Here is a 26,919-nt window from a genome sequence, read left to right on the forward strand (position 1 = left end):
ACAAACTAACATATTGTGACAGAAACAAATCAGTGGTTGCCAGGCACGGGTACACGAGGTGGGATGGGGTTTGGGAGACAGTGAGGGATTATCAAGGAACATAAGAAACTTCCAGAGGTGATGGATGTGTTCATTATTTCGATTGTAGTGATAGTTTCATGGGTGGGTAAATTTTTCAAAACTTATCGGATTGTACAGTTTAATATGTGCCATGTATTGTGTATCAATTCTAACTTAAAAATGCTTTTTAAAAGGAAAATGTTAAAAATTATGCTGCCTTTTAGTAGGAAAATGAATAAACGAGCTGTGACTTACTCACACAATGGAATGCTATGCAGCAGTGAAAATCAATGAAATAGATCTCCATGCATCAAAACAGACAATGATTTAAAAAGTTGCCAAAGGAAGTTACAGTATGATATATATTTAGAATTTAAAAGCACACAACACCATGCATGTTTATGGGTACGATATGTACCAAAAGTATAAATTTGCAATGATACACATTAAGTTTAGTAGTCTGGTTAAGGAGGGGCGGGAAGGAGGAAGGGATGGGGTGGTGTGTTGGCTGTACTTACAAAGCTACCATACAGAGCAAAATGACAAAATGTTCACATCTGTGAAATCTGGGTGGTGAGTACAGGGCATCTGTTATATTATTTTCTGCATGATTGAAATAGTTCATAATTTTTAAAAAGTTTAAGCAGTTCTCAGCATTCCACTCTCAGCATCCAGTTCCCCTTGCCAAGAGAAACTGCTGTTATCAGTTTCTTGTGTGTCTGGAGATATTTCATATATGTATTTTACATATATATGTATTTACATGTGTGTGTACATTTATACACACACACACATATATATAAATTATATATAATATCTCCATATATATATATATATATATAATATCTCCTTTTAAACAAGACAATTTGGAGGATACTGTGTACCTGTTCTGTATCTTTCTTTTCTCACTCAACAAAACTTTGGAAATGGTTCCAACTCAATTCATAGAGACTTTCCTCATCCTTTGTAATAATGCTTCGCATTCCATCATATGGATAATTAGACTACTTCCCATCTTTTGCCATTACAAACATTTTATAAACACACATTTTGCACCTCTGTCTGGATGTACTATCTGCCCTTTAAAACAAACTATACCACCTCACATTCAATCTTTTCTTAGCTACACAGGGCTTAAGTACAAACAGCAGTGAAAACACTGGGCTGCAGAAAGAGTGATGAGGAAGGAGGTTCTGAGGAAGGGAAGTCAGCATTTTTTAGAATCAGGGTATGAGCTTTGTTGCATAGATGTTACATATGTGCCAGCTACTCTGGGCTTTGGGTCACTTGCCAGTTCCTAGTTGGTTCTGGACAGGTGAGGTGACAGGACAGCTGCTTCATCCTCAGAGGAGGGACGAGACCCAGAGGCCACCAGGGAATTAACATGAGACAGAAAGTGTGTTTTGGTGTATATTCAGCTGCAGTGAGAAGCCAGTGTCATCCTGGTCTATTTGACAGCATTCTGTGACTTTTTGAGAAGAATTCTCTGTGTTCTGACAGGAGGGAAGGAGAAAGTCCACCAGTTGAGGGACTCAGAGTAGGAGCAAGGGGTCTGGACAGTGTAAGAAGCTCATCTCCTCTTTCTTGGCTATGAATTTTTAATCTCTATTTAAAGTTTTCTTTTTTTTACATTATATAATCATAACAGGATTCTAGAAAACAACTCCTCTAGAACACTCAAATACTACTACTAATGATAATAGTAATAATAATATCAAATATTTATTGCAGTTTCCAAAAGTATTTTCTTATCAGGGAGGCAGTATAACCCAATGATTAGAGCATTGATGCTGAAATCAAACTGTCTAGACTCAAACCCTGGCTCCAACACTTACTGTGTGGCTTAGGGCAGCTTATTTAACTTCTCTGTGCTTTGTTTTTCTCATCTGTAACACAGGGATGATACTTTAAAGGGCTGTAAAATATTAAGTGATTAAATAACTAATCTCAGGTAGTGACAGACACATACCTGGTGAATGCTTGGGAAATGTAAGTTATCATCGTCTCATTAGTATAGTTGGAAGTAATAGTAAGAGTTGGTGTAAATGGACAGAGCTGGTAATCTGAATTGTCACTGGACTGAAGGTTTGCAAAAAAATGTAGAGGTAATATCTTTCCATGAACAACGAAGAGAAACAAACTACGTTACGCAGACCAAACAGCATTACAATGTGAACCAGCCAGGCAGGTGAAGTCTGCTTAAGACCACTGCTGGGTGCTCATGTGCTGGCGCCAGGCCGTGACGGAAGGTTATGACATTGCCTGGCATGTGGTGGCTGAGGACGCATGGAGTAAAGATGAAGCTAGTGGTTTACTGGAGCTGTCTCTTAAGAGCTGACTGTTAAAACGGAGGGAATTTTGCAATCAAATTGTTAAACACAGCCATTATTTAAAACTAAATTAGGTCAACTTACAATTAAGTGAATTACATTGAAAAAGGTAATAAATATTCCAAATTCATTACACCCAAATTACTTTGCCATAATCTATGCCCTTGGGGTTACTTTCATCTATTTTATCCATAAAACAGAACCACTATGAGTGGTGTGCTACTGTGTGCTTCTTCTGGACTCCATGTTCATTGACGTTGCATGAAGCTTGCAACTGGTCCTCGTGGGGGCATTTACACTAGGGAGATGGGCAAACATACCGACCAGGGCTTGACTGGTTTTGTTAATTACAAAGAACATGCTGGAGAAAAATGTGAATAACGCCGACTAAACTTCAAAGTGCTTCCTTCTTGTAGCTGTTTAACACTGCGAAGAGCACAACAAACTGAGGAAGCATTCTTTCAGTGTTAAGAGGAAGACGCCCACGTCACTGGCTGACTAGCGAAGCATCCACGGAAGTCTGCATCACTTCACTGTCTGACTTGTTAGCATTCATGTAGTGCTACTGTCCACTGCAGGACTGGGACTGAGGGTGTGAAACATTTCCCAGCCCAGCAGTGGATGAAGCCTATGGGGACGTCTCTCTGTCACTGAGGGGGAGAGAGGGGACAACTTTAACTTCCATCAAGCTCCTGGCACTTGGCTGCTATGAGAGCTAGACAGCAGAGCACAGACGGGGCTGCTCTGTAGCAGCATGTGGACCTGGACCCTGGAAGAGGGGGCACAGTGCTGCAGACAGAGGGTGGGAAGTGTGCTGGCCTCTCACGTGGGATCGGGGGGAAGCAGAGCAGTGGCCACACCATGATGACTGCCTCTGGGCTCACAGCGGGCAGGGGGCACAGAGTGACCAGCTCAGTAAAAACAGTCCGGGCTGAGCAGGTGGTGGTCCAAGTGAAGACCGCTTTGCGAGTCTGCTGGCCTAAGGCCTGATGATGTAGTCAGACAGGAAAAGTGCAGGTTCACTTTTCACGTTGGACACTATGGCTTTTAACTTACGGATGTCCTCAGTTTTTGTGGGTTTCACATCCTAGGGGTGGGGCTGGGTTACAAAGGGTAGGGCAAGGCCATTACACCAGTGTGAGGCATAGGAACAGGGTTTCTCCCCAGCCCTGCCACTCCCTCCTCTTGTTGGGAGGTTGGCGTGGGTATTTCTTTGAAAGGAAGCTGTTTCAAGGGTTAATGCGTTAAGTGTTTCTATACCAAAAAAAAAGAAAAAAAAAAGAAAAGAAAAGGAGACTCTACTGTGAGGGTCAAGGAGGAAGTGACTCTAGGGAGAAGAAAACACCTGTCGTGAACCTGACCTTGAAGTCACACCCAGCAGGGCCCATGTCAATTCCCAGCAAAAAGCATGTTCCATGTGGTCAGAGGGCTGGAAGTGCCATGCCAGCCTTGCCGCCTGGTGGTGACCTTGGGCAATCACGTACTTTTACCTGAACCTCAGTTTCCCCATCTATAAACTATGAGGGATGAATGCACGCTCTCTCGAGATAGATCAGATGACAGACGTCTACAGGCCCATGCAGACCTCTCAGTGGGTTTGCAGCTTTTTTTGTCATCAAAGTGCTGAACTCCCCGCCCTGGAGGAATTTAGCAGCCCCAGGAGGAATGTAGGGAGAAAGGATGGGGCAAGGAGGCTCAGGGCTGTCGGAGAAGTGGGACAGAGGTGTTGTGGAAGAGTAAGGAGGGGAGCGGTGAGAAGGGGACTGTGAGAGGAGAGGCACCGTCCATCCGAGCAGGCATCTGGTTCTGCCCCAGCTCTGTGCCAGGCAACATGGCCATTCGGACACTCCCTCTACCACCCACATGCCGTCTGGGCCCCTTACCCTGCAGCATCGCTGACGTGGTATAGTAGTTGAACGGTACGTTTTTCACCAGGTAGTTCTCGGGGGCGAGGCTGGCCAGTTGGGCTCCCACCAGCACCGACTTGCCCGTGCCGGCCGTCCCCACCAGCATGACGGGCCGCCGCCGCTCCAGGAGCCGCTCCATGAAATAGCACACTCGAATGGTCTCGCTTGTGTGCACCAGACAAGCCTGGAACAGGAACACAATGAGTGTGCCAGGGGCTCGTGGGAGAAACAGATGCACTGCAGAAGGTTCTAGAACATTTCAGGAGAGTGGAGTCTGCTGTCCAGGCGAGCTCACTACCTCAGGCAGGAGGGTCTTCCCTAATGTCCCCAGTAAGACTACCCTGTATCTTATTCTTTGGGTGGAGAACAGCCCCTTCCTCCTCCAGCGGCTCTGTCTGCCTCCCTGTATTTCAGACACTTCTGCTCCTGCCATCACCTTCTGGCCCCCAGGTTGACAGTGGGGTCCGGTAATCAAGTTATCGAGCCTTTGGGGAACCTTGCGACTTCATCACACCTATGATTTCCTCTGAAAAGGTGAGCAGCTGGTGATGACTAATTACTAGCAAGGTCAGAACTCTCGGCTACCGTGAAGGGGCTGCTCCCAGAGTCACTGCACATCCTTGGTTACCCACCACACTCACCTGTAAAGGCAGCTCAGGGTCAAATTCAAACTGGGGGATGAGCTTGGACCACAGTTCGAATTTCTTGGTCTCTGGGTCTATGTAATAGTCAAAAATGGTTCCCTGGGACGGAAACTTGACTGTTTTGAACTCTGTCAGCCACCATTTGCTGAATTCTGCCCGGTAGTCCACCAGCTGTCAAAACAAAGCAGTTGGAGGTCAAGGCTGTCCAGAGCTCGAGAAGCCTAGACAGGCTGCCCAGGCATTAGGCAGAAGGGCAGGGCAGAGAACACAAAATGCTCCTGCTCATGTAGGCCTGCTCGATGGACCAGGTCTTCCAGAAAGGACGCTGTTTGCTGAGGAGCAGCCCTGACTGAGGCCCAGCTAAGCAGAGGCCTCCCTTGAACATGTGCAAGCGCCCCTGCCTGACCAGGCAGCTGAGCCTCCCTGGCGTTGGCACATCTCAGAGCCGTCTCGGGGTGGAGGGTCAGGGAGGGAGGCACAAGAACATGGAGGAGAGTGGGAGCCCGCGACCAAAAGATGGGCAAGTGTGGCCGAGAACTCCCAGAGAGATAGACTTCCCCTATCCTAGGCTCCTGAGACAGCAATGTCCACGATGGCAGCCAGAGGAGGAAATAATAAAATGTGACTGTTGACACCTGGGAGTGCATGGGGGTTACATGAGAAGACTCAGGGGAGTCAGGTACATAACCACAGGCAAATCCCTGCTTTCTGTGCTTCAGTTTTCTCATCTGTAAATGAGCATCCTAGAAAAGAAGATTTCTAAGGTTCCTTCAAGAGCAGAGACAAAGCTGTACTGGTCTTCTGACGGAAGGAATAGGCGGAGACATAATTTACAAGCATACAGATTAAACCACGAGCCACTAAGGACAGGGCTGTGTACCCAGTACACTCAGACGATCTTATTGTGTCCAAGCTAAAACATATGCACATGTATGCACACACATCCCAAAACATACTTGCAGCTACCGGCAATCCTCTGGGGGAGCAAACCCATGATGAAGACACAGACCTGGGAAAAATCCTCAAAAGGAAAAAGGCCCAGATGGGGCATTTTAGGAAGTGTTCCTGGAGGGCTGAACAAAGATGGAGTTCACAGGCTGTACAGACCAGGGAACTGGGTGTACGGCAATGAGCCTGGGCTTGGAAGACACGGCCTCATGTTACTATCTATTAAGTACAAAGAATTGAATTCTTTCCGCTTAAAATGAGAACGGAAATAGGCTCTAAGGTAAGGACAGGTTTGTATGCTCTTCTTATTCTGATTTGAATTCAGATTCAGGGGCTGCTGTATCCTCTCAAAATTGTTCTTTGCAATCAGAAGCCTTAGAAAAAATTCCCATTTTAACTCATGGGTGAAATTCTGGAAGACCTTTAACTTCCTACAATAACCAAATTTTAAATTAATATGGAAAATCCGAGATGATCTTTTCCTTTCCTCACCCCCAATTACACCTTGAGCTACCCGGTCAGTTTCCCAGCCAAGCCATTAGCTGGGCTGCAGAACATCGTCTCGCCCTCCTGATTCTTGCCCTCACTTTCTACTACAACTGGACACTATAAAAACAAGGTGTCTGCTGAGTCATCCCCATGGCCCTTTCTCATGTCAACAGTTCTGGTATCTCTTCAGCAGTGACCTCAGTGAAGAAGCCCCTTCTGAAACCCCCAAGTCCTTTGGATTCTGACAATTCTCTGGTCTCCTTCCTGCCCTTGGAACTGGATGACAGTGAGTCTGTACTGGCATGCTGCAGCAGTTTCCAACAAAACATCTCATTGGATCTTCACAATGCTCTACGTTATCCTGGCTAGGGAAAACAATTCCTATTTTATATCTGAAAAGACAAAAGCTCAAAAGGTGATACTTCTAGAAGCATATGGCAGAACTGGGAGTTGAACACAGGTTTTCTGTCTCCCAGTCCGGTGCTCCCTTAGAGATCATTCACGTCTGAGAGATCATTTCCTATAGTTGTTGCAAAGTATTTACCATCATGCTCCCCCCCCCGCCCTTTTATTATGAGCATTCTGCTCAAGCATAGGCTGTATTTTAAGTTCTGCTTTGTTCTGATGACAGCTTTTTAAATGTAAGCGCCACTGGTATTCCTGATGTCAGTGTTTTGGCCAACTTCCTGCTTTTCAATTTACAGCACTCTTTTTGGTGTGTGGCGTGAATGCAGGTGGAGGGGTCTCGGATATTCCTGCTGCTAAAAGCATTCTCCCTTGTCTTCGCCCCATGTGCTACCATGGCTGCCTACAGCTGCAAGTGTTCCAGAGCCTGGCATGCCTGGAGGGGTGCTTTCTCTTGGGCTTTTAAAGAGTTGAGTGGATTTAAATTTTTCTGTTCAGAGACAGAAAAATTGACCAGATATCTTCCTCCTGACCCCTCACTGCTTGTTTGGCACCAACATAGGAGAAAAGCCCAGCAGTGGTTCCTGTCTGACATTTCTTTCAGCAGCCGAAAGGTCAGGGGCTGCATTTGATGGAAAGTAATAACCTATGTATTCTGGATCTCTGTGCATTTCGACGAGGTCTCATCCATCCTGCTGGACTCACTGCACCCTCGCCTCAAAGGGGGAATGTAAAGTGCCAAAGAAGCCGTCCGTGGAGAAGCTCCAAGGGTGCGGGACAGACAGCATGGAATCCTCAAATGTCATACTCCCCGTCCAGGCACCTTCTGCTCTTTCCCATCAGCATCTCGCTCTGGAGAGGGAGCTGGAGAAGGGTACATGTCCCAAGAGCTTGTGAAAACTTCTTTCTGAACTTTGAGCACTGAGGAACGTGTTAGGGGATGATGGGAGGTGGGATGCGTGTTACAACCAGAGGCTGTGAAAATGGAACATAAATTAATTGGTAATTCTGAATTAATTGTTCATTCTCCCAGCTCACCTCCATTTTGGATTCTTAGAAATGGCTTTGCCCTGGCAGTCTGAAACTTTTTATAATACCTCTCTCCTTGAAAGAGCCTATGGTCAACCCAGACCAGGAAGACTCAATCCTATCTCTAACAACTGCAGCTTAGTTTGATCCCCTGTTGTGAGACAGGCACCAGATATTTGCTCCGAAACTGAGTATTTGTGGTGCGAGACCATTATTAGGCATGTGTGTGTGTGTGCCAGCACCATTCTAAGTGCTTTGCCCACATTCGTGGTAGGCAGTCAGAACGGTATCCCTTTATTCAATCCTCACAACCACCCTCACTATCACCACTCTCATCTCCTTCGTGCACATGGGGGAAATAAGGTAGAGAGAGGTTAAGTGACTTGCCAGTGTCCCCCAGATAGTAAGTGGCAGAGCTACGATTCGAATCCAGAATCCATGTTCCTAACCTGTGTATGTTATTTCCTGACAGCTAGAGTCAGTTGTAAAAGACTGAGATGGATAATTTTGAACATGCTGTCTCTAGATAGAAGACCTTTTATTTCAAGGAAACTAAGTAAAGAACAGACTGTGAATGCAGGAAGTGTTAGGGAATAGGATGTCAAGATACTCCAGGCAAACATCCCACCCCCAAAGAGCATGAAGCTGCAGCAGCCAACACCATGAGACAGACACTACTTTGGTTTCCTACCCCTAGGGGTCAGCTGACTTTTGGTCCAATCTTCTGTGAACAGATCTGCATTTCAGGGGTACGGGGACATGTTGGTTAACTCTGGCCTGGTGAAGACTGGTGCATGCCTATTCTGGAAGATTTTGAGAAGGCTAAAGGGATTCTTCCTATTCAAGCTTCCACAGCACAGCATAATTTTGCTTATAAAACACACTTCACCTTGAAAGGTACCTTTCCTCAATTGTACCTCCGGTTGTTCAAATTCAAACACTGCAACCCTCCATGAAATCAAAGATACATTCAGTAACTCAAAAAGCAACAACTCGAAATACATTCCAATCTGGGACCCATCTATGGGGACAGATGTCTTTAGAAGAGCAATGGGTAGAGAACTAAATAGTTTGATGCTTTCATGTTAATTCTGACATTTAGCTGTCCGACCTTCCGGACCTTCGCTGGAAGATCAGTTTTTGCCACGGTGGACTGAATGTGGGTGTCAACCTCAGCACCTCCTCTTACCTGATCTTGGACCATTGCTCCGCCGAAAGCCCAGATAGCAGCGAACACAAAATAAAGCTCGTAAGTTTCCTTGGGGCTGTCTTCAGGGATGTCCTCCTTGGTCAGGAGACACTCGAGAAGGTGGCACAGCATCTGAACCATGCTCTGCTCTGGGATTGGAATTATCTTCTTAAATCTGCAAAGAGAGACCCCAGTCGGCTCTAAAACACCGGGTTCCCTAGAGGCATTGTAGACAGCAATGGGACACAGCTGGGTTTCATGGACTCCTGATTTGTCAAGTTCCCTGGGATTACAGAGGACCATGGTGCTACTGAAGCCTTTGGGTTCATCAGCTATTTTGGGGCCGGTTCCCTTTGTAAAGAAGTAAGGGCCCAGAGTGCTCCCAAGCAGGTTCATTTTCTCATCTCCCTTTCCTCTGGTAACCTCCCCCTCTCCACTTCCCTTCTTTGAACACTGATGACTCCCCCTCACTCCTTGGGAATGCAGGCAGCTGCCACCAAACAAGTAACTATCTTAGTAGTTTCATTTCTTTCACAGTTTCCTCAATTGTCAAGAAGTACCAGAGTCAACTGGGTGTAATTCTGAGGTTCCACAATTTCAACTCAGAGGAGTTCCATCAATTGAAACACACTGAAAACATTTTCTCTGGGGGGGCGGTTAGGTGGGGGGCAGAATGGGCCAGGATAGATGGTTATTTTATACAATCATGATTTATTTATAGGAGTTCTTCTTCTAAAAATGTACCTCTGTAACTTTGTCCTGGCCTGGCTTTTGTACTTTTAATCTTGGCTTTGGTCTTGACTGAAAGGCAGATATCAAGAGATGCACAAAGGTGCATCTATGCCCAAGGGAGCAGGGGCGAGCGTGTATGCATGTGCACACACACGTACACACGGGCACACTGATCCTGTCATGTGTGCACACGGATTACACCACCTACCCACACACTCAACCCTTCCTGCATGCCTGCCCACACGGCCACCTCCCACAGGAAGCTGAGCTCACAGGCTGCACAGAGGCAGGGTTCACTGTTACAAAATGAGCAACGCCATCAACTGACACCTTATAAGTCATTTACTGGCTTTGGGCTTCAGAGTTTCTTTCATAGCATTCTATTCTCTTCAGTATTTTGTGTTAGCGGTTGTTTTTAATCTCACTGCAGTCCTTATAGCCATGCTGTGAAGTGGTCTAATAGTTTAGGCATTACTTCCATGAGTAATGAGGAAACTGAGTATTTAATGGGCTTGCCTTCATTTTCTTGATACATACCGTGTTTCTCTGAAAATAAGACCTAGCCAGACAATCAGCTCTAATGCGTCTTTTGGAGCAAAAATTAATATAAGACCTGGTATTATATTGTATTATATTATATTGTTATATATTATACCATATTATATAAGACCCGGTCTTAATAGTAAAATAATACCGGGTCTTAATTTTTGCTCCAAAAGACGCATTAGAGCTGATTGTCCGGCCAGGTTTTATTTTTGGGGAAACACGGTATTTGTAACAGAATGTCAAAATGGAACCACCTTACACTCAGTTTTGGATGAGGCGCCAACACAATAGGGTCCAACTACTCTCACATTCCAAACCGAGATTCCAGACAATCTAGGGGACACTTGCAAAGGGCTTTGTGACCCTGGCCTCTCATCTTCTCAGGGGTTGAGGATCAAAGTGGGAGACGCTGGAGGGGCTAGAAATTAGCATACAGGAGTTTGGAGGGAACGTTGGTGTGCAATGAGTGCCCCCTCTCTCATAGGGAAGGCGGTGCCAATGCCTGGCAAACCTTGAAGAGACTTGCCTTGCTAAGCTCACAGTGGGATGTAGGTGTAGAGGCTGAGTGCTGGGGCAGCCTGTGCTATAGTTTGTCAAGGCACAGGAGAGGTATTTCCTGGAATCTGGGTGTAGGATATGAGAATGTGAGGTTGTGTTAGATGCTGGCTAAGGGGGTCACCCTAAGGGGTTTGTGTGAGGAGTTGCCCATCCAGGATTGGCTATGGAGAGGCATAGGGAGATCTCCAGTGATGGGCCGGGGTCCAAGGAATCCACACAAGTTTCTAGAGAAAGGGTCAGATTTCCAAATCTGTCACAGCTAGGGTAACTAAGGCCACGCAATACCAGCCAATGAGACCTTTCCTGCCCCTTACTCTCTTCTCTCTGTCCCCCTTCAATCCACAGCTGGTGAGGGGGCAGCTGACAGAGTAAGGAAAGAAGTTAAGGACACTCCCCTTTCCCACTGCAGGTCCAGAGCTAGAGCAGGCCTGAGCTGTGGGGGCAGGGGGAGAAGCTTTCATTTTAAGTGTAGTTTGCTTTTTAAAATTTTCATATTGTGTGTGTGTGATTGTGTGAGTAGAAGTAATCATACGCCTTTTTGTTTCTGAGGAATGACCAGAAAAGTCACCTATATTTAATTCAGGGGCAGGAGGACAACCAGCCACATAAAACGGTTTGGAAGAAACAGTGGGAAACAAAATAAAGTTGTTTTATAATCACCCATTATGAGGTCTGCTCATTCAATGTAAAAATTACTATGTGTTGACATTGCATAACGTTGTTTTAACAGGGCCGCATAAAGCTGGCATTCCAACACTGTTATGAATAAAACAGAAGACTGTGAAGGAAGTGCCTTGTTACTAACTAGCTGTGACGCCAAGGGAGCATCACAGCACCTCTGCTCCCTTATCTACAGGATGGGTAGCTCTCTTAGGAATGTTGTGAGAATGAAATGAAATAACACCCAGAGCAGGCACCATAAATGACAGCTATGCTTTTTTTCCTTGCGAGCCATGGGGTTCAGAGATTAGAGGAGAGTCGTCTCTGGATAGCCTTAATACAGAGGCTTCAAAGCCTGTTTCGGAGACTTGTACAGGCTCATGAGCACATGTGTGCTCACACACACTCACATACACACTCATACATAAACAGACAAAAGTTTGGCATCTCTTATTCTAAATGCCAAGGGGGAAATGGCCTGTTAGTCAGAGAATATACTGGACAAGTGTCTCAGCAAAAGAGAAAGAATGCGGGTATACTATTTTCCCAAAAACGTCCCATTCCATGGTATTTTAACTCTTTGTGGCCCTTGCCCACTTGGGACACTCACCACTATTGCCCTTCCAGACACTGCCTGCTGCCAAGGCTGCTTTATCTCATTAGATTCCACGGCCATGGAGCCCACAGGTCACAAGGGGGTAAAGGCATTTCAAAGATTTATGAAAATATTGAAGTTTGGAAAAATAATTATTGATGCCAAAATATAAAAATTACAAAATCAAAATAAATGTTTAAATATCTAAAAATATACCACTATGTCAACTACTCAATTGCAACTCAGCTTTTATTACAGTTATACAAAATGCACTCTTACGTGGGTGGATAGTGACAGGTTGGGGGGGGCACATGAAATAAGAGTGCCTCGAATCCTTTTGCGGTGGAAAGTTCTCCCTTCACCTCTGCCCCGACACTTGTGAACAATTCTCCATCCCATGTTTGACAGACCAACAAATAAGGAATCAAGGATCATTTTGAGAGATGGACTTCATTTCTGGGAAAAATGATCCTGACCCTAACTTGTTGAATCTTCGGGAACTATGGATCTCTGAGTCATGTCTCTTTCACAGCACCAGCCTCTGATGGTTGAACTTGGCTGAACTACAGGGTTGGATGCCTGATTCATAGAATGATGCATCAACTGTCAAGAAAACAGTGTGTACAAAAGCAGGTTCTAAACATTGGAAACTCTCTTTGCAGACACATATTGGTCTTGTTGTAATAAGCATGCTTTTGATTAAGGGTAATTAATCTCTCATTTATGTGGTCAGGGCTTGTTGCTTTTATTTTTTGCAAACCCAAAGGAGAAAAGTGAACTCACAGTATCCAGAGGGGTAGGACTGGTCAAATGATACCTGCTTCCACATTATCTGGGCCATGAACATAACAGTCAGGAACAGGAAGTGGGGCCCCCATGTCACTGACAGGTGTCACCTTCACCTCTAGGTTTGTCGATATGACCTGTGTATTATGTGTAGGAAGGCCAGCTGCATGCCCTGCAAATTGAAGGATCTCAGAATTGTTACCGGATATTGCACCTTATAGCCTCCTTCAAATACACCCATGTGGCACTCACAAAAGGCACTTTAAATCTTCCTCCTCTTTACTCATCTCATCTCCTGCCTGAACTGACAGTAGGCATCCCTTTGCCATCTGCAGTGCCCAGAGGGGAATGATCTGGGGACATCTGACTTCAGGGACAGGACAGAAATGACATCAGTGGGACATAAGATGTGAGCCAACAGGCTTTTGATTACTGCTTTAACTTGCAACCTTCCATATTTCTTGGCCTACCTGGTTCTGAGGGTATCTAAGCAGGTTGGAAGATACTTGTCAAACAGAATGGTTAAGTTGGCTCTCTCTGTCTGGATTTCCCTCTTGTCGATCCAGCTGCTGACTGGAGGGTTCCATCCCAGGTCTGCCGGGTTGATGTACAGGATCCCTGGGAGCATACGGAATATAGTTCAGTGAATTCTCCATGGACATCAGTATATTCTTCACCCCAGAGAGTTATTTTAATTGCTCAGGAAATGGACTGATATCAGCTGATGGAAAGCAGTGTTGAGAAGGATCCTAAGGCCACGTCTAGGCTCAGGAGGAAAGAAGGCTGTGACTGATTATAAACAGTTGGCATGGTGTAGACGTGTGTAGTGGGTTAAATGGTGGCCCCAGAAGGATATGCCCACGTCCTAATCCCTAGAACCTGTACATGTGACCTTATTTGGGAAAAGGGCCTTTGCAGAAGTAATTAAGTTAAGGTTCTTAAGGTGAATTTACCCCGGATTATCTGGGTGGGACATTTACAAGTGTCCTTATAAGAGACAGAAAAAAGAAAGACACACAGAGAAGGCCATGTGAAGATGGAGGTGGAGGATGGAGTCGTGGGGCCAGAAGCCAAGGAACGCCTAAGCAGGAAGATGCAAGAAAGGATTCTCCCCGAGAAGGCTGACACTTTGATTTAGGGTGTCTGGCTTACAAAACTGTGAGAGAATAAATGTATGTGGTTGTAAAAGCCACCATGCTTATGATAATTAGTTATGGCAGTCCTAGGAAACAAATACAGAGTGAGAGAGATGATTCTTCCGGCTTGTATCCTCCAACCTCAGCACAGGTCCTTGACAGGGCATCTGATGTTATGGTGGAGATCAAACCAACCCTCTTTATTTTTCAGTCTCTGCTGACAAATTTGGCAGTGGAGTTAGAGGAAAGTTAAGGTATAAAGCTGTTACTGCCCACCAGGATGTAGTGACAACTGCAACGCTCGGTCATCTCCATTGACCTAGAGGCTAGAACTGGCCTAAAAGGAGCCTAATTTGAGGCACTTACATGCAGAGGACAATTGTCCAGTTCAGGGGCCATTTCCCTCCCCGTTCCCATCATGTTTCTGAATGAAGAATATTCCCCGGGCCGGGCCTCAGAGCACTTGCTCACCCTGTGATGTGCATGAGGGCTGTGGAGAAGGCTGGGGTTTGGGTGATCGGCGTGAGCTCCCTTCAGAGCCAGCAGCATCACGTGGAATGCTAGCAGTGTCTGTCTGCTGAGCACTTTAGTTTCGCCCCTTTCTTAGGCTGTACCTGCTCTGGAGACAGTTGCTGGAGTGGCGGTGCGCAGGTGACTGATCTCAAAGAGAAGCCTCATTGTAGGATTCAGAGGGATCCTCTCGTTGCTCGCCAAGGTCAGCACCTGGAGGACATGGGCGGGGAGGGGGCACACACCAGGTCGGAAGGCATGGCCAGCTGGTGGGGCTTTGGCGGATGACTCCTGGTAGGGACTATGAAAGGTTATTTCCTTCTTTGTGATTAGAGTTGACCCTTGAACACAGAGGTTAGGGGCACCCACTGCCCATGCAGTTGAAAATCTGTGTATAATTTAAGTCAGCATTCCACAGAGGCAGATTCCCGATCGCCAGTCAACCCTGGGACAACATGGGTTTGAACTGAGTGGGCCCATTGCAAATATTTGTGTATGAGTGGACCTGTGCAATCCAAGCCTCCATTGGTCAGGGTCAACTACTATAGAAGCACTCTCTAAATTTTCTGAAACAATCTCATTCTCCTGTATTTCCCCCTTCCCCTTTCTGTGTGTGAGTACATACGTGTGTGTATGTGTGGTACACGTACTGAATCAGGAAAAACGTTATCTAAAGAGTTTAAATTGATATCAATGATTCAGATGACTAGACTGTATTAGAATAAGATTATTAAAGGAAGAAAGTTTAGGCTTCAGATTAGTGCTGTTTCTTTTAAAGTAGCCCCTTTGGGAGAACATACATTTATTGTGATGAAACTGTAAATGTTGAAGCCATCCTAAAACTTCTAATCGGGATGTGCTTTCTGAACAAGTTTAGGAGCAGCTACCAGCTTAACAGCGACTTTACTGGCATTTAGTTTTCATTGTTGATAAAAAAAATAAAATATACTCTCTGTGAATAAAGATGGGTCACCATTGAGAATGTCTGACAGGCTCAGAATGTATCTGATCCTCAGTTTCCTTGTTTATAAAAAATGAAAACAGTAAAGAAAAAAAAGATTTAAATAGGTGACTTAAGACTCCTTTCAGCTCTAAATACTAAATTAATCTATGTGCAGAAGATTCTCAGTTATAACAATGCTAAAATCAGTGTGAGCAATGGCAGTGCCACTGAAGTAAGTGCAATGGTTTCTTGCTCGTTTGGATGAATCAGTTCTGAGATGTTATAAGGACACCAGTAAGAAACAAAATCATGATCTTGAAGAGAGATCTGTACTCCCACGTTCACTGAAACATTATTCACAATAGCGTAGACATGGAAACAACCTAAATGTCCGTCTCAATGAGTGAATGAATAAAAATGTGCTATATATATATATATACCATTAAATAATATTCAGTCATAAAAAAGAAGGAAATCCTACCATTTGTGAAAACATAGAGGGACCTGGAGAGTATTATATTAAGTGAAATAAGTCAGATACAGAAAGACAAATACTGTGGAATCTAAATAAGCCAGACAGAGAAAGACAAATTTGCGGAATCTGAAAAAAAGCACACACACAAATTCACAGAGACAGAGTAGATTGGTGCTTGCTAGGGATGGGGGGTGGGGGTGGGATGGGGGAAGAAATGGGTGAAGGTGATCAAAGAGTACAGACTTCCAGTTATAAGATGAATAATTTTGGGGATGTAATCTACAGCATGGTGACTATGGTTAACAATACTGTTTTGTATATTTGAAAGTTGCTAAGAGAGTAGATCTTAAAAGTCCTTACCGCGCGCGCACGCACACACACACACACACACACACACACACACACACACACACACACACAAAGGTAATCATGTGAGATGATGGAGGTGTTAACTAGCCTTGTTAATAATTTTGCAATATATGTATTTCAAGTCATCATGTTGTACACCTTAAATTTACACAATGTTATATGTCAATTACATGTCAATACAACTGGAAAAAATTTAAGAAACAAAGATACTGGTAATTCTTTACTCAGGGCCAGCCCTTATGTGGAATAGCGATTTCCCAATGTGTCAGGGGGACTGGTTTAATAGATGATTAAGGATGACGTGGGGATTTCCTTTCCCCTTAATACCTTGTTGTCATCCATGACAGTGTTCAGAGACTCAATCCACATTGGATCTATGTCACCATCCAGTAAAATCCACTTGGGCCCATCATGGGTGATATTGGCAAGCTCCCGCATGATGGAAGAGAACAATCCTGAAAGGAACCACAGATATCTTATTGTCCTTTCACCTTCCATCTTTCTCTTAACACAGCCTTTCCCTATTGGCTACAATACTCAGAGGAGTAAATATCAATACTCAGGGGTAAAAATCAAAGGTAGGTCAGAATTCGCTTTGTATCCTACTCTACCACACATGCAACAGTGCCCAAGGTGCCACTCTGTGCTCCAGTCTGACTTTTTGTAAGAACAACAGCAAAATCAACAACAAAACTTGATAGAGCTAGATTTTTAAGTGACAAAGAACCCCAGTGAATCATTTCAACAGCAACTGTGACATGATGGAATTACATAAAACCTTGTTAGGTAAGGATTCCATCCTTTGTAATCTCAGCCTGGGCAAATCTTGTCAAATGCAGACTTTGAGAGAAGGCCCAGTGTGATACTAATTGGCACTACATGAAATTTATATCTTTTGTGGACAGAATTGATTTTTATGATACTAAGCTTTCTCAAACAATAATATGACATGTCTTTTCATTTATTCAAATATTGTTTTATGTGTCTTAATACATTTTATAGCATTTTCAATATATCTCTTTGGCCAAATCTATTCCTAGACATATCATAATTTTTATTGATCTTATGAATGGCATTTTTCCCCCTGGATTTCCATTTTTACCTGGCTACTGCTAGTATAGAGAAAAGCGGCTAAATCTTATGCATTTATTTTATTTTCAGTTACCTTTAATAAATTTTCTTATTAATTCTAGTGATTTTTCAAAAATTCCTCTTGAGTTTTCTAGGTATAAAGTTGTATAATTGGCAAAAAATAAATTTTCTCCTATCTTCCAATTTATACCATGCATCCCATTTTCTTATCTACTGCATTTTCTAGAATCCCATCAAGCAATGTGGAATAACGTTGATAATCGGTCTCCCTGACTTATTCCTGATTTTAAGCGCAATGACTTTAGTTTCTCATCATTCAGAATGCATACTTTTTCCTTTTGGCTTTGGGCAAAGAGTATCATATTTAAGGGATTTCCTTCCATTCCTATTTTACTTAGAATTTAAAAAATTAGGAACAGATACTGAATTTTTAGCATCCATTGATTGATCAAATAATTTTCTCTTTTAATTTGTCCATTCGTTATGTTAATATTTCAAACATTAATTGATCTATCCTGACATTCCTGGAGTAGATTCTACTTAAAGTATATTATTTTTTTGAGATATTGTTGGATTTTATTTACTGATATTTTATTCATAATTTCAGAATCTACATTAATAAGTGAAATTGGGTTATTTATTTTTTTTTTGGTTCTATATAAAGGTTGATATCAATATTTTTCTTGCTCTGGTCGAGGAGATCTAAGATGGTAAGTAGATAAACACTGTGCCTGCTTTTTCCATGAACACATTAAAATTACAATTAAGTTATAGAAGAATCAACCTGGAGAACCATCTGAAATCTGGCTGAACAAAAGTTTTATAATTACAAATATAAAGAAGAAACCATGATGAGACTGGTAGGAGGGGCAGAGATTCAAAATGGCCTGTCCCCAAACCTCCCTGTGCTGGATGAAAATTGCGAGGGATATCTTGGCTGCAGATGTTCCCCCCCAGAGAAGCAAAGGACCCCAGCCCCACTCCAGGATCCCCAGCCAGGAGTACAGGTGCCAAGAGGAGCCCCCACAACATCTGGCTGTAAAAAACAGTGGGGATTCTGACCATCCGGGTGAGAAAGATGGCTGTCGGAAACCCAGACATCCTTTTAAAGGGACCGCGCAGGTCCTTACTTGCTCGCAGGCCCTCACCTTGGGCTCTGGGGAAGTGACAGTGACTCAGGGAGTGAAAGAGGAATACAGGGAACAGACTAAGGTGTGTGGCTTCGAGCCAAGGCTGGAAGACACTGCTATATTCCCTGTGAAAATTCCCCTTCCCATGCAGCTGGTCGCCATCTTTAATGCATTGAGCCCTCCCCCTATGCTTACAGCTAAATCTGAATCTGATTGGTCTGGTGAGCTCCAGGGCTCTACCCTGCTGACTCCCTGGGACCCCACCCCACCCAACTCCCCCAACTCTGGAGGCACTTTCTCCTTCAGCAGCAAGCCCCACTGGCATTTCACTCTTTCTTGGAAAACTGTCGGAGTCCATAGACTTCAGGCAAGTGGCGAATGCCCTCGGTGTGCTCTGAGACTTTTGCTGAGTCACTCCAGGCTCAGCACTGGCACCAAACCAGAGTCTACATTAACATGGTGACCACAACACTTCCCACTGTAAGGGCTCCCTGAGACCCTGCTTCACCCAACTTGCATACCACTCTGGGCTTTATTGGCAGCTGAACTTTAAGGGAGCCTGCAGGTGGCAGCAGGACTTGGGGTGTCCTGGCTTTTTGTGGCACTACCCCAGGCCTGGTACTGGTGGTAACTGTCCTCAGTTTGTAGCATGGCCTCTCCCACATGCCTCCAGGTTTAGCACAGTCAGTGAAAAACCATGGATCACATCATAGCTCCTACCAGGTAGTCTCTGGCTGGTCACAGGCAGTGGGTGAACTGGACCTACCCTAGAGCCCCTCCCAAGAACCTCAAACCCAACATACCTGGAGGTTGGCTTCAGACCACAGTACAGAACCACCCAATTAGCCCCACAAATCAGAACACACAAAGGGCGGTCTCAACAGGCACCGGAGCCTGCTGGGGCAAATCCTACTCAGTGGGTTAAGCCCCCCGCACAGCAGCCCATAAGATGTAGATGTGGCCAAACCCCACAGCCAGTTAGCTTGAGGGTCAATCCCACCCAATGACCAGCCAATAGCAATCAAGGCTCAACTATAACAGGAAGACACACAAAACCGACACAAAGGACACTCCTGGAGCACCCAGAGCAGGTGACTATGGAGACTGTGCCAGGGCCCCACAGGGCCCCTACTACATAAGGACATCAGGCCAAGACTGGGAGACATAGCAGATCTACCTCATACATAGAAACAAACACAGGAGGGCAGTCAAAATGAGAAAACAAAGAAATATGTCCCAAATAAAAGAACAGAATAAAACTCCAAAAAAACAAACAAAAAACAACCAACTAAATTAAATGGAGGCAAGCAGCCTACTACATACAGAGTTCAAAACACTGGTTATAAGGATGCTAAAGGAACTTAGTGAGAACGTCAACAACAAGATAGCAAGCATAAAAAGGACATAGAAACCATAAAAAAGAACCAGTCAGAAGTAAAGAATATAATAACTAAAATGAAGAATGCATGAGAAGGATTCACCAGAAGACTAGATGAAGCAAAGGATCGAATCAGAGATTTAGAAGACAAGGTAGCAGAAAATACTCAATCAGAACAGCAAAAAGAAAAAACAATTTTAAAAAATGAGGATAGTTTAAGAGACTTCTGGGATAACACCAAGATTAACAACATTTGCATCATAGGGGTACCAGAAAAAGAAAAGAGAGAGCAAGGGATTGAGAACCTATTTGAAGAAATAATGACTGGAAACGTTCCTAACTTTGCAAAGGAAATAGACATAAAAGCCCAGAAAGCACAGAGAGTCCCAAACAAGACAAACCCAAACAGGCCCACACCAAGACACAGTATAATTAGAATGGCAAAGGTTAAAGACAAAGAGGGAATCCTAAAAGCACCAAGAGAAATACAATTAGTTACTTATAAGGGAGCTCCCATAAGATTGTCAGATGATTTCTCAACAGAAACTTTGCAGGCCAGAAGGAATTGGCACAAAATATTCAATGTGGTGAAAAGTGAAGACCTACAGCTAAGGGTACCCTACCGAGCAAGGATATCATTTAAAATTGAAGTACAGATAAAGTGCTTCCCAGACATGAAAAAGCTAATGGAGTTCATCGCCACCAAACCAGCATTACAAGAAACGTTAAAGGGACTTTAAGAAGAAAAAAACATATACATACACACATACATACATATATACATACACACACACATATATACATACATACATATATATATATATATATATATATATATATATATATGAATAATAAAATGGAACTAGCTATATATCTATCAAAAATTACTTTCAAGGTAAATGGATTAAAATGCTCCACTGGAAACACACAGGAGGGTTGAATGGATAAGAGAACAAACCCTTACATACGCTGCCTATAAGAGATTCACTTCAGATTGAAAGACACACAGAAAGCGAAAGGGTGGAAAAAGATATTTCATCAAAATGGAAACAACAACAAAAAAAGCTGGGGTAGCAATACTTATACCAGACAAAATAGACTTTAAAACAAAGGCTATAACAAGAGACAATGAAGGACTCAGCAATCCCACTTCTGGGTATTTATCTGAAGAAACCCAAATGCTACTTTGAGGGGATGGGTGCATCCATATGTTCACTGCAGCATTGTTTATAATGGCGGAATCTTTGGGGTTCTCTAGATATAGTATCATGTCATCTGCAAATAATGACAGTTTTACTACTTCCTTTCCAATTTTGATGCCTCTTTTTCTTGTCTAAGTATTGTGGCTAGGGCTTCCCATACTATGTTGAATAAGGGTGGTGATGGTGGGCATCCTTTTCTGGTTTCTGACTTTAATAATGTTTTTAGCTTTTCCCCATTAAATATGATGTTAACTGTGGGTTTGTCATTCATGGCCGTTATTATATTGAGTGAAATTATCTTTTTTATATAAATTGGTAGTTATGAAATAGTCCTGGGGATGTACAGTATAGGGAATATAGTCAATAATGTTGCAACAATTATGTATAGTGCCAGATGGGTAATAGACTAATCAGGGGTTAGGAAGGGATCACTTTGTAAATTATATAAATCTCTAACCATTATGCTGTACATCTAAAAGTAATATAAAATAATATTGAATGTCAACTGCAATTGAAAATAAATTTTAAAAAAGATAATCCCAAAATCATTTTAAAAAGACACTTCTCAATTTATTTTATGGAGCCAGAAATATCTTCTTTTAAAAGACATTTATTAAATATATAGCTAACATACAGTAATATGTAAGTTTCAGGGGTACACAATAGGTGTTCAACATTTATATACCTAAAGAAGTGATCACCATGATAAGTCCAGCAACCATCTGACACCGTACTGTGTTTTCACAATGTTATTGAGTACTATATTCCCCATGCTGCATGTTACATCCCCATGACTTATTTGTTTTATATCTGGATTTTTTTTGGGGGGCTCTGCTACTATGCAAAATTTTCCTTTTCATTAGTTTACTTGTTTTCTACTTCTTTTGGGGTTTATTTGGTTAATTTGTATTTTGCCAGGGGATCATGTATTCTAACTGTTCAAATATGTATAATTTAATTAAGTGTTCTCTTCTATTTTAATCTTGTCTATATGTAATATCTTCTAATTCCTAATCTTATATATGTTTACTCTTTGCTCCCATTAATCATGCTCATAATAAACTTATTGTCTTTACAAAGAATCAATGTTTATATTTATTTATCCTTAATATGATTTTTTGTTTCTTCCTACTTATTTCAGCTTTTATATTTATTAGTTTGTTCTCCTCAATTTTCTTTAGATTTTTAATACTCTTTGAATAATTTCTTAGGATGGATACTGACTTCATTCCTGCTTACCTTGGATAATACAGAGAGCTTAGAGTTTTTTCTTATTGACTTCGGATGTGTCCCAAAGGTTTTTATATGGTGTGTTCTTCTTCTTATTGCTTCCTAGAAGGATTGCAATTTAATTTTCTATTTAATCCAGGGGTTAAGTGAGCATTTCTTGATTTGGAAATAGTAAAATTATTTTTGATAATTTTCTTGCTGTTTGTTTCCCGTTCTATCGCATTATTATCAGAGACTGTGGCCTGTAAATTGATACTTTTAAAATCATTATGGCTTCATTTGTAGCCAACTAAATTTTTAATTTTTGGAAATGTTCTATGAACCAACCAAGAAAGGAATATTTTCTATTTATAAGATGCATATTTCTATAACTATGTGATATATTGAGTTTGATGGTGCATTTCCCAATTTTTCTATGTCTATACTTATTTTTCTGTCTACCAGATCTGTCTAATTTTGAAAAAGGTGTATTAATATACTCTAGTTTATTTCTATTTTTAACAAGTTTTTCTTTAAAAATTAAAAGGGTACATTCCATTTACTTGGATGTTCTCTTGTTTAGTAACCACAGATTTATGATCAATGTAAGACTTCTTTGTCAATTTCTCCATATTTAATGTATTAAACAAAACTTTAATTGAAATTCCAAACCATTTAAAGTTTGAATTGTATTATGTGAGCTTAAATTTAATATGGAATAAGAAATGCCTTAGACTAGCTAAGAAAATTACACAAGTATATTAAGGAGGAACTTACCTCATCAGATATTAAATTTAATAAAATAATTGTAAGCAAAATAGAATTACATTAGTGTAGGATTAGATAAAGAAGTGAGTGGAACAGAACAGAAAACCAAGAATCAGAGCACACTATGTATGATAAGCTAGTGTTCAAATTCAGAAGGAAAAGACAGTTTACTTAATAAAGAGTGCTGGCTCCTTCAGTTATCCATCTGGGAGAAATAAAGTTGATTCTCTACCTTACGGCATACTAAGCCCCAAAATAAATTCCAGCTAGATTAAAAAATGTTAATGTAAAAAACATCTTTAGGACCAAGTTTATGATACTATATCTATAGCTGAAAGTTAGAAAGAATTATAAACAAAACAGGGATCCCAGATGCTAAACAGACTTGAAAGACATAATTTCCTTTGTTAAAAAGTACATGGTTCAGGGAGAAGTCCATGTACTACTAGCTGCATCGACAAGCTTTTAGATCCACATATAAGTGAGATCACACGGTATTTGTTTTTCTGTTGGACTTACTTCACTTAGCACAATACCCTCTAATTCCATCCATGTTGAGGCTTTCTCTGATTCTTTTCACCTCCTTCTCCCATCCCAAAAAGACCAGTCCACTGTTCTCTCCTCTGCAGTTCACCCCACTATATTCAGGCCTGCCCAAGAGGCTCTGAGGGTAGCAAAAACTTTCTCCTAGGGACATCCCACTCTTACCATCCTTCCATTCTCGTGTGGCTGGATTGATGATGCCAAAGAGCTCATCGTTTGTGACTGCTTTGGGATTGAGGTCAGTCCAGACGGGGCGGCGTTTCATGATCTGATAGGTTTTGTGCAGGGACCTCAGCACCTGAGACTTGCCAGTACCAGCACCGCCCACCACGAACACGGAGTGCCGCACTGCCAGGAGCTCCTCCAGCTGGACCACCTGGGGAGACACGACAGTCAGCCAGGGAGACCGACCTGTCATTCACCTACATCCCAGCTGCTCTTCTGTGAGCCAGGCTGGCATCTGAAGTGAGACCTGAAGTCCACAGAGGAAGGGTTATTCACCTCAAGATTTGATGAGGCCCAAAATGGAGGGGCAACACGATTCATTTAGTCACTTATTCATCATTCAGTCACATAATTAGTAGTCACCAACTACGTGTGAGAGAGTATACCAGTTGAGGGAGATTCGGGGATGACTCTTCTGCCCTCTGTGATCTCATAGTGTGATGGAGTCATGTTGACAAATTATTACAATGTAAAGTGGTAAGTGCTCTGATAGAGGTATTTATAAAGTGCTATAGGAATAAAGAGGAGGGAACAATTGATTTTGTAAAGATAAAGGGAAGAAGAAAGGCTTTACAGAGGAGCAGGGTTTTGAACTGGGGCTTTCAGGGATGAGCAGGAATTTTCCTAGCAGATGAACAGGAAGGCTATTCCAGGCAGGGGTCATAGCACAGAACAAGGCTTGTGTGTGACAGAGCATGATGTGGTTGGCCAGATGGTTTGATGAAGCTGGAGTCAAGGAGTTCCTGGGGACAACAGTAGCCTTAAAGGTCCCATTACTCTTGTTGTAGCTGGCATCCAGGCTCACCTTCCCACACTGTGGTAGTGCACTTACTGGAATGAAAATCCTACCATGTCGCTGCCATCACTCTGTCCTTTCAGTGGTTCTCCATAGCTTTGGTGATGAAATGCCATTCCTCAGGCTGGTTGACGAGACTCTTTTGCAGTCTAACCCAAATCAGCCTCCAGTCTTATCTGTCATCCCAACATGCACGTTTCACGTAGATAATTACTTGGAGTTCTTTAGCGATGCTCTTTCTTGTGTCTACGCCTTTCAACATACTGTGCCTTTTGTTAAGAAGTTATCCTTTCTTCTGCCTACTTCTGGCCATACCTACATCCTTTATTCTAATACTTATTGATGTTACAATGGTTACTTTTCTGTCTCCCTATTAGATTACCGTCTCCTTGAAGGCAGGCAGGACTGGGATCCCTCTCTCTATTGCCAGTGTCTAGTGAGAATCTGACACGTACTGAGTGCTGAACAAGTGTTTGCTGAAAATATGAAGGATGGCCCCCTTAAAAGGTTTTGTATGTCATGATCTAAAATATTTGAACTTCATTTTAGATCAAGTTTCTTCATATTTTGCACAATAAGATCCTTAATAGCAGAGGAAAGTGGACAGAAAAGGAAATGTACTGAAATATTAACAGGGTAGTGGGACAGTGGAAAATTTTTCCCCATATATTTTATTTAGTCTACATTTTAAAAAATGATGACTCCTATATTTTTGTAAAAAAAATCAAATTATACGGGTGTCAAAAAGAATTCTCAAATCATGCAACCAGGGAATTAGCAGAGTGATACTGCTAAGCTCAATATGAAGGGAGCAGATAAACGGCTGTTTGTGGGGAGCAGGATGATTAGCTTCCACTGTGGCAAGATAACTTATTGAGATATTAATTTGAGTTTTTTTTTCCATAGCATCAATAATTTTCTCTTCTCGATCCCAAGCCATTGCTGTTCCTCTGATTCAGGGCCCTAAAGCACCCAGGGGAGAATCTGGGCTCTTGTTTTCATCCTTCAGGGACCTCATGCAGGATCTTCCCAGATAAGGATGAGGAAAGTGGTCAGGAAGGGTCTCTGAGGAGCTGACATCTAAGCTAATATACAAATGACAAAAAGTTAACCATATGAAGAGCAGCAGGAATAGCATTCTAGGTAGAGTGACACTGAGTGAAAAGCCTTAAGCTAAGCTTAGAGAGCTCAAAGAATGGGGAAAAGGGGGGGGGGGCAGAGTGGTATCAGATAAGGTAAAAGAGATACAGAGGGATCCGATACGCTGGAATTGGTAATTGAAATTTTATTCTAGGCACAACAGGAAGCATTTGGAGGATTTTAAGCATGAAACTGACCTGAGGTGATTGCATTAAAAAGTATCGAGGAGGAAAAGGAGAGGGAAAGGGGAGGAGGGAACAGAAGAGGCAGTAGCAGTGGTGCTCTGGCTATTGAATGGAGACTGTATTAGAGTCATTGATTTTTTTTTCATGAACAACTGATTCCCTGATACTGCAACAGCTTAAAATTGCTTTATAGTTCCATCAACTTCTTTTTGTTCATTTCAAAAGTATTATTGAGATATAATTCATGTACCATAAAACTCACATTTCTAAAGCATAAAATCCAATGATTTTGAGCATATTCAGACATTTGTACAAGCATCACTACTATTCAATTTTAGGACATTTCATTACCACAAGAGAAGAAAACCACACCCATTAGCAGTCAGTCCCGATTCCCCCACCCCTACCTAAGCCCGATGCAACCCAATATACATTTTGCTTCCATAGATCTGTCCATTTTGAACATTTCCTACAAATGGATTCATAAAATATGTGGAATTTTATGAATGGCTTCTTTTACTTACGATGTTTTCAAGACTCATTCAGGCTGTAGCATGTACCAGTACTTCGTTCCTCTTTACAGCTGAATCAAATCCCACTGTACAAGCATACCACATTGGTGTATTCACTTATCAACTGATAAATGGGCTATTTCTACTCTCTGTTATGAATCCAGAAGCTTTTGACAGTATGTTTTGTAAGATGAATATATAAATATCACTCTACTTCCTTCTATCTTTCCATCTCCTATCTTCTTTCAGATACATTCTGCTTTTACATTGCTGTGTTTGATAATATTTACATCCTGTTCTGTACTTATATTTAGACATTCTATAGTCGCCATGATTCTAAGACCAATAGTGGCTTACATTTTTATCACTGTAGATATTTTTCACTACAGAAGAAAGTATTTGCCTGGAATATATGGTGTTCTCTCTCT

The 26,919-nt window shown here is 42.4% G+C and overlaps 1 protein-coding gene across 1 annotated transcript in view; it reads right to left on the minus strand.

Moving 5' to 3' along the window:
- DNAH9 (dynein axonemal heavy chain 9) overlaps window positions 1–26,919 on the minus strand; it is a 241,202-nt gene that overhangs the window by 141,963 nt on the left and 72,320 nt on the right. The window contains exons 15-21 of the mRNA XM_074319350.1: window positions 23,799–24,009; window positions 16,639–16,766; window positions 14,629–14,737; window positions 13,349–13,496; window positions 9,002–9,176; window positions 4,939–5,112; window positions 4,274–4,481 (exon numbers count right to left, since the gene is read on the minus strand). Coding sequence (XP_074175451.1) covers window positions 4,274–4,481; window positions 4,939–5,112; window positions 9,002–9,176; window positions 13,349–13,496; window positions 14,629–14,737; window positions 16,639–16,766; window positions 23,799–24,009 — 1,153 coding nt within the window. The remainder of the gene's footprint in view (window positions 1–4,273; window positions 4,482–4,938; window positions 5,113–9,001; window positions 9,177–13,348; window positions 13,497–14,628; window positions 14,738–16,638; window positions 16,767–23,798; window positions 24,010–26,919) is intronic.

Source organism: Rhinolophus sinicus, linkage group LG15 (assembly GCF_036562045.2).
Source record: "Rhinolophus sinicus isolate RSC01 linkage group LG15, ASM3656204v1, whole genome shotgun sequence".
Lineage (NCBI taxonomy): Eukaryota > Metazoa > Chordata > Mammalia > Chiroptera > Rhinolophidae > Rhinolophus > Rhinolophus sinicus.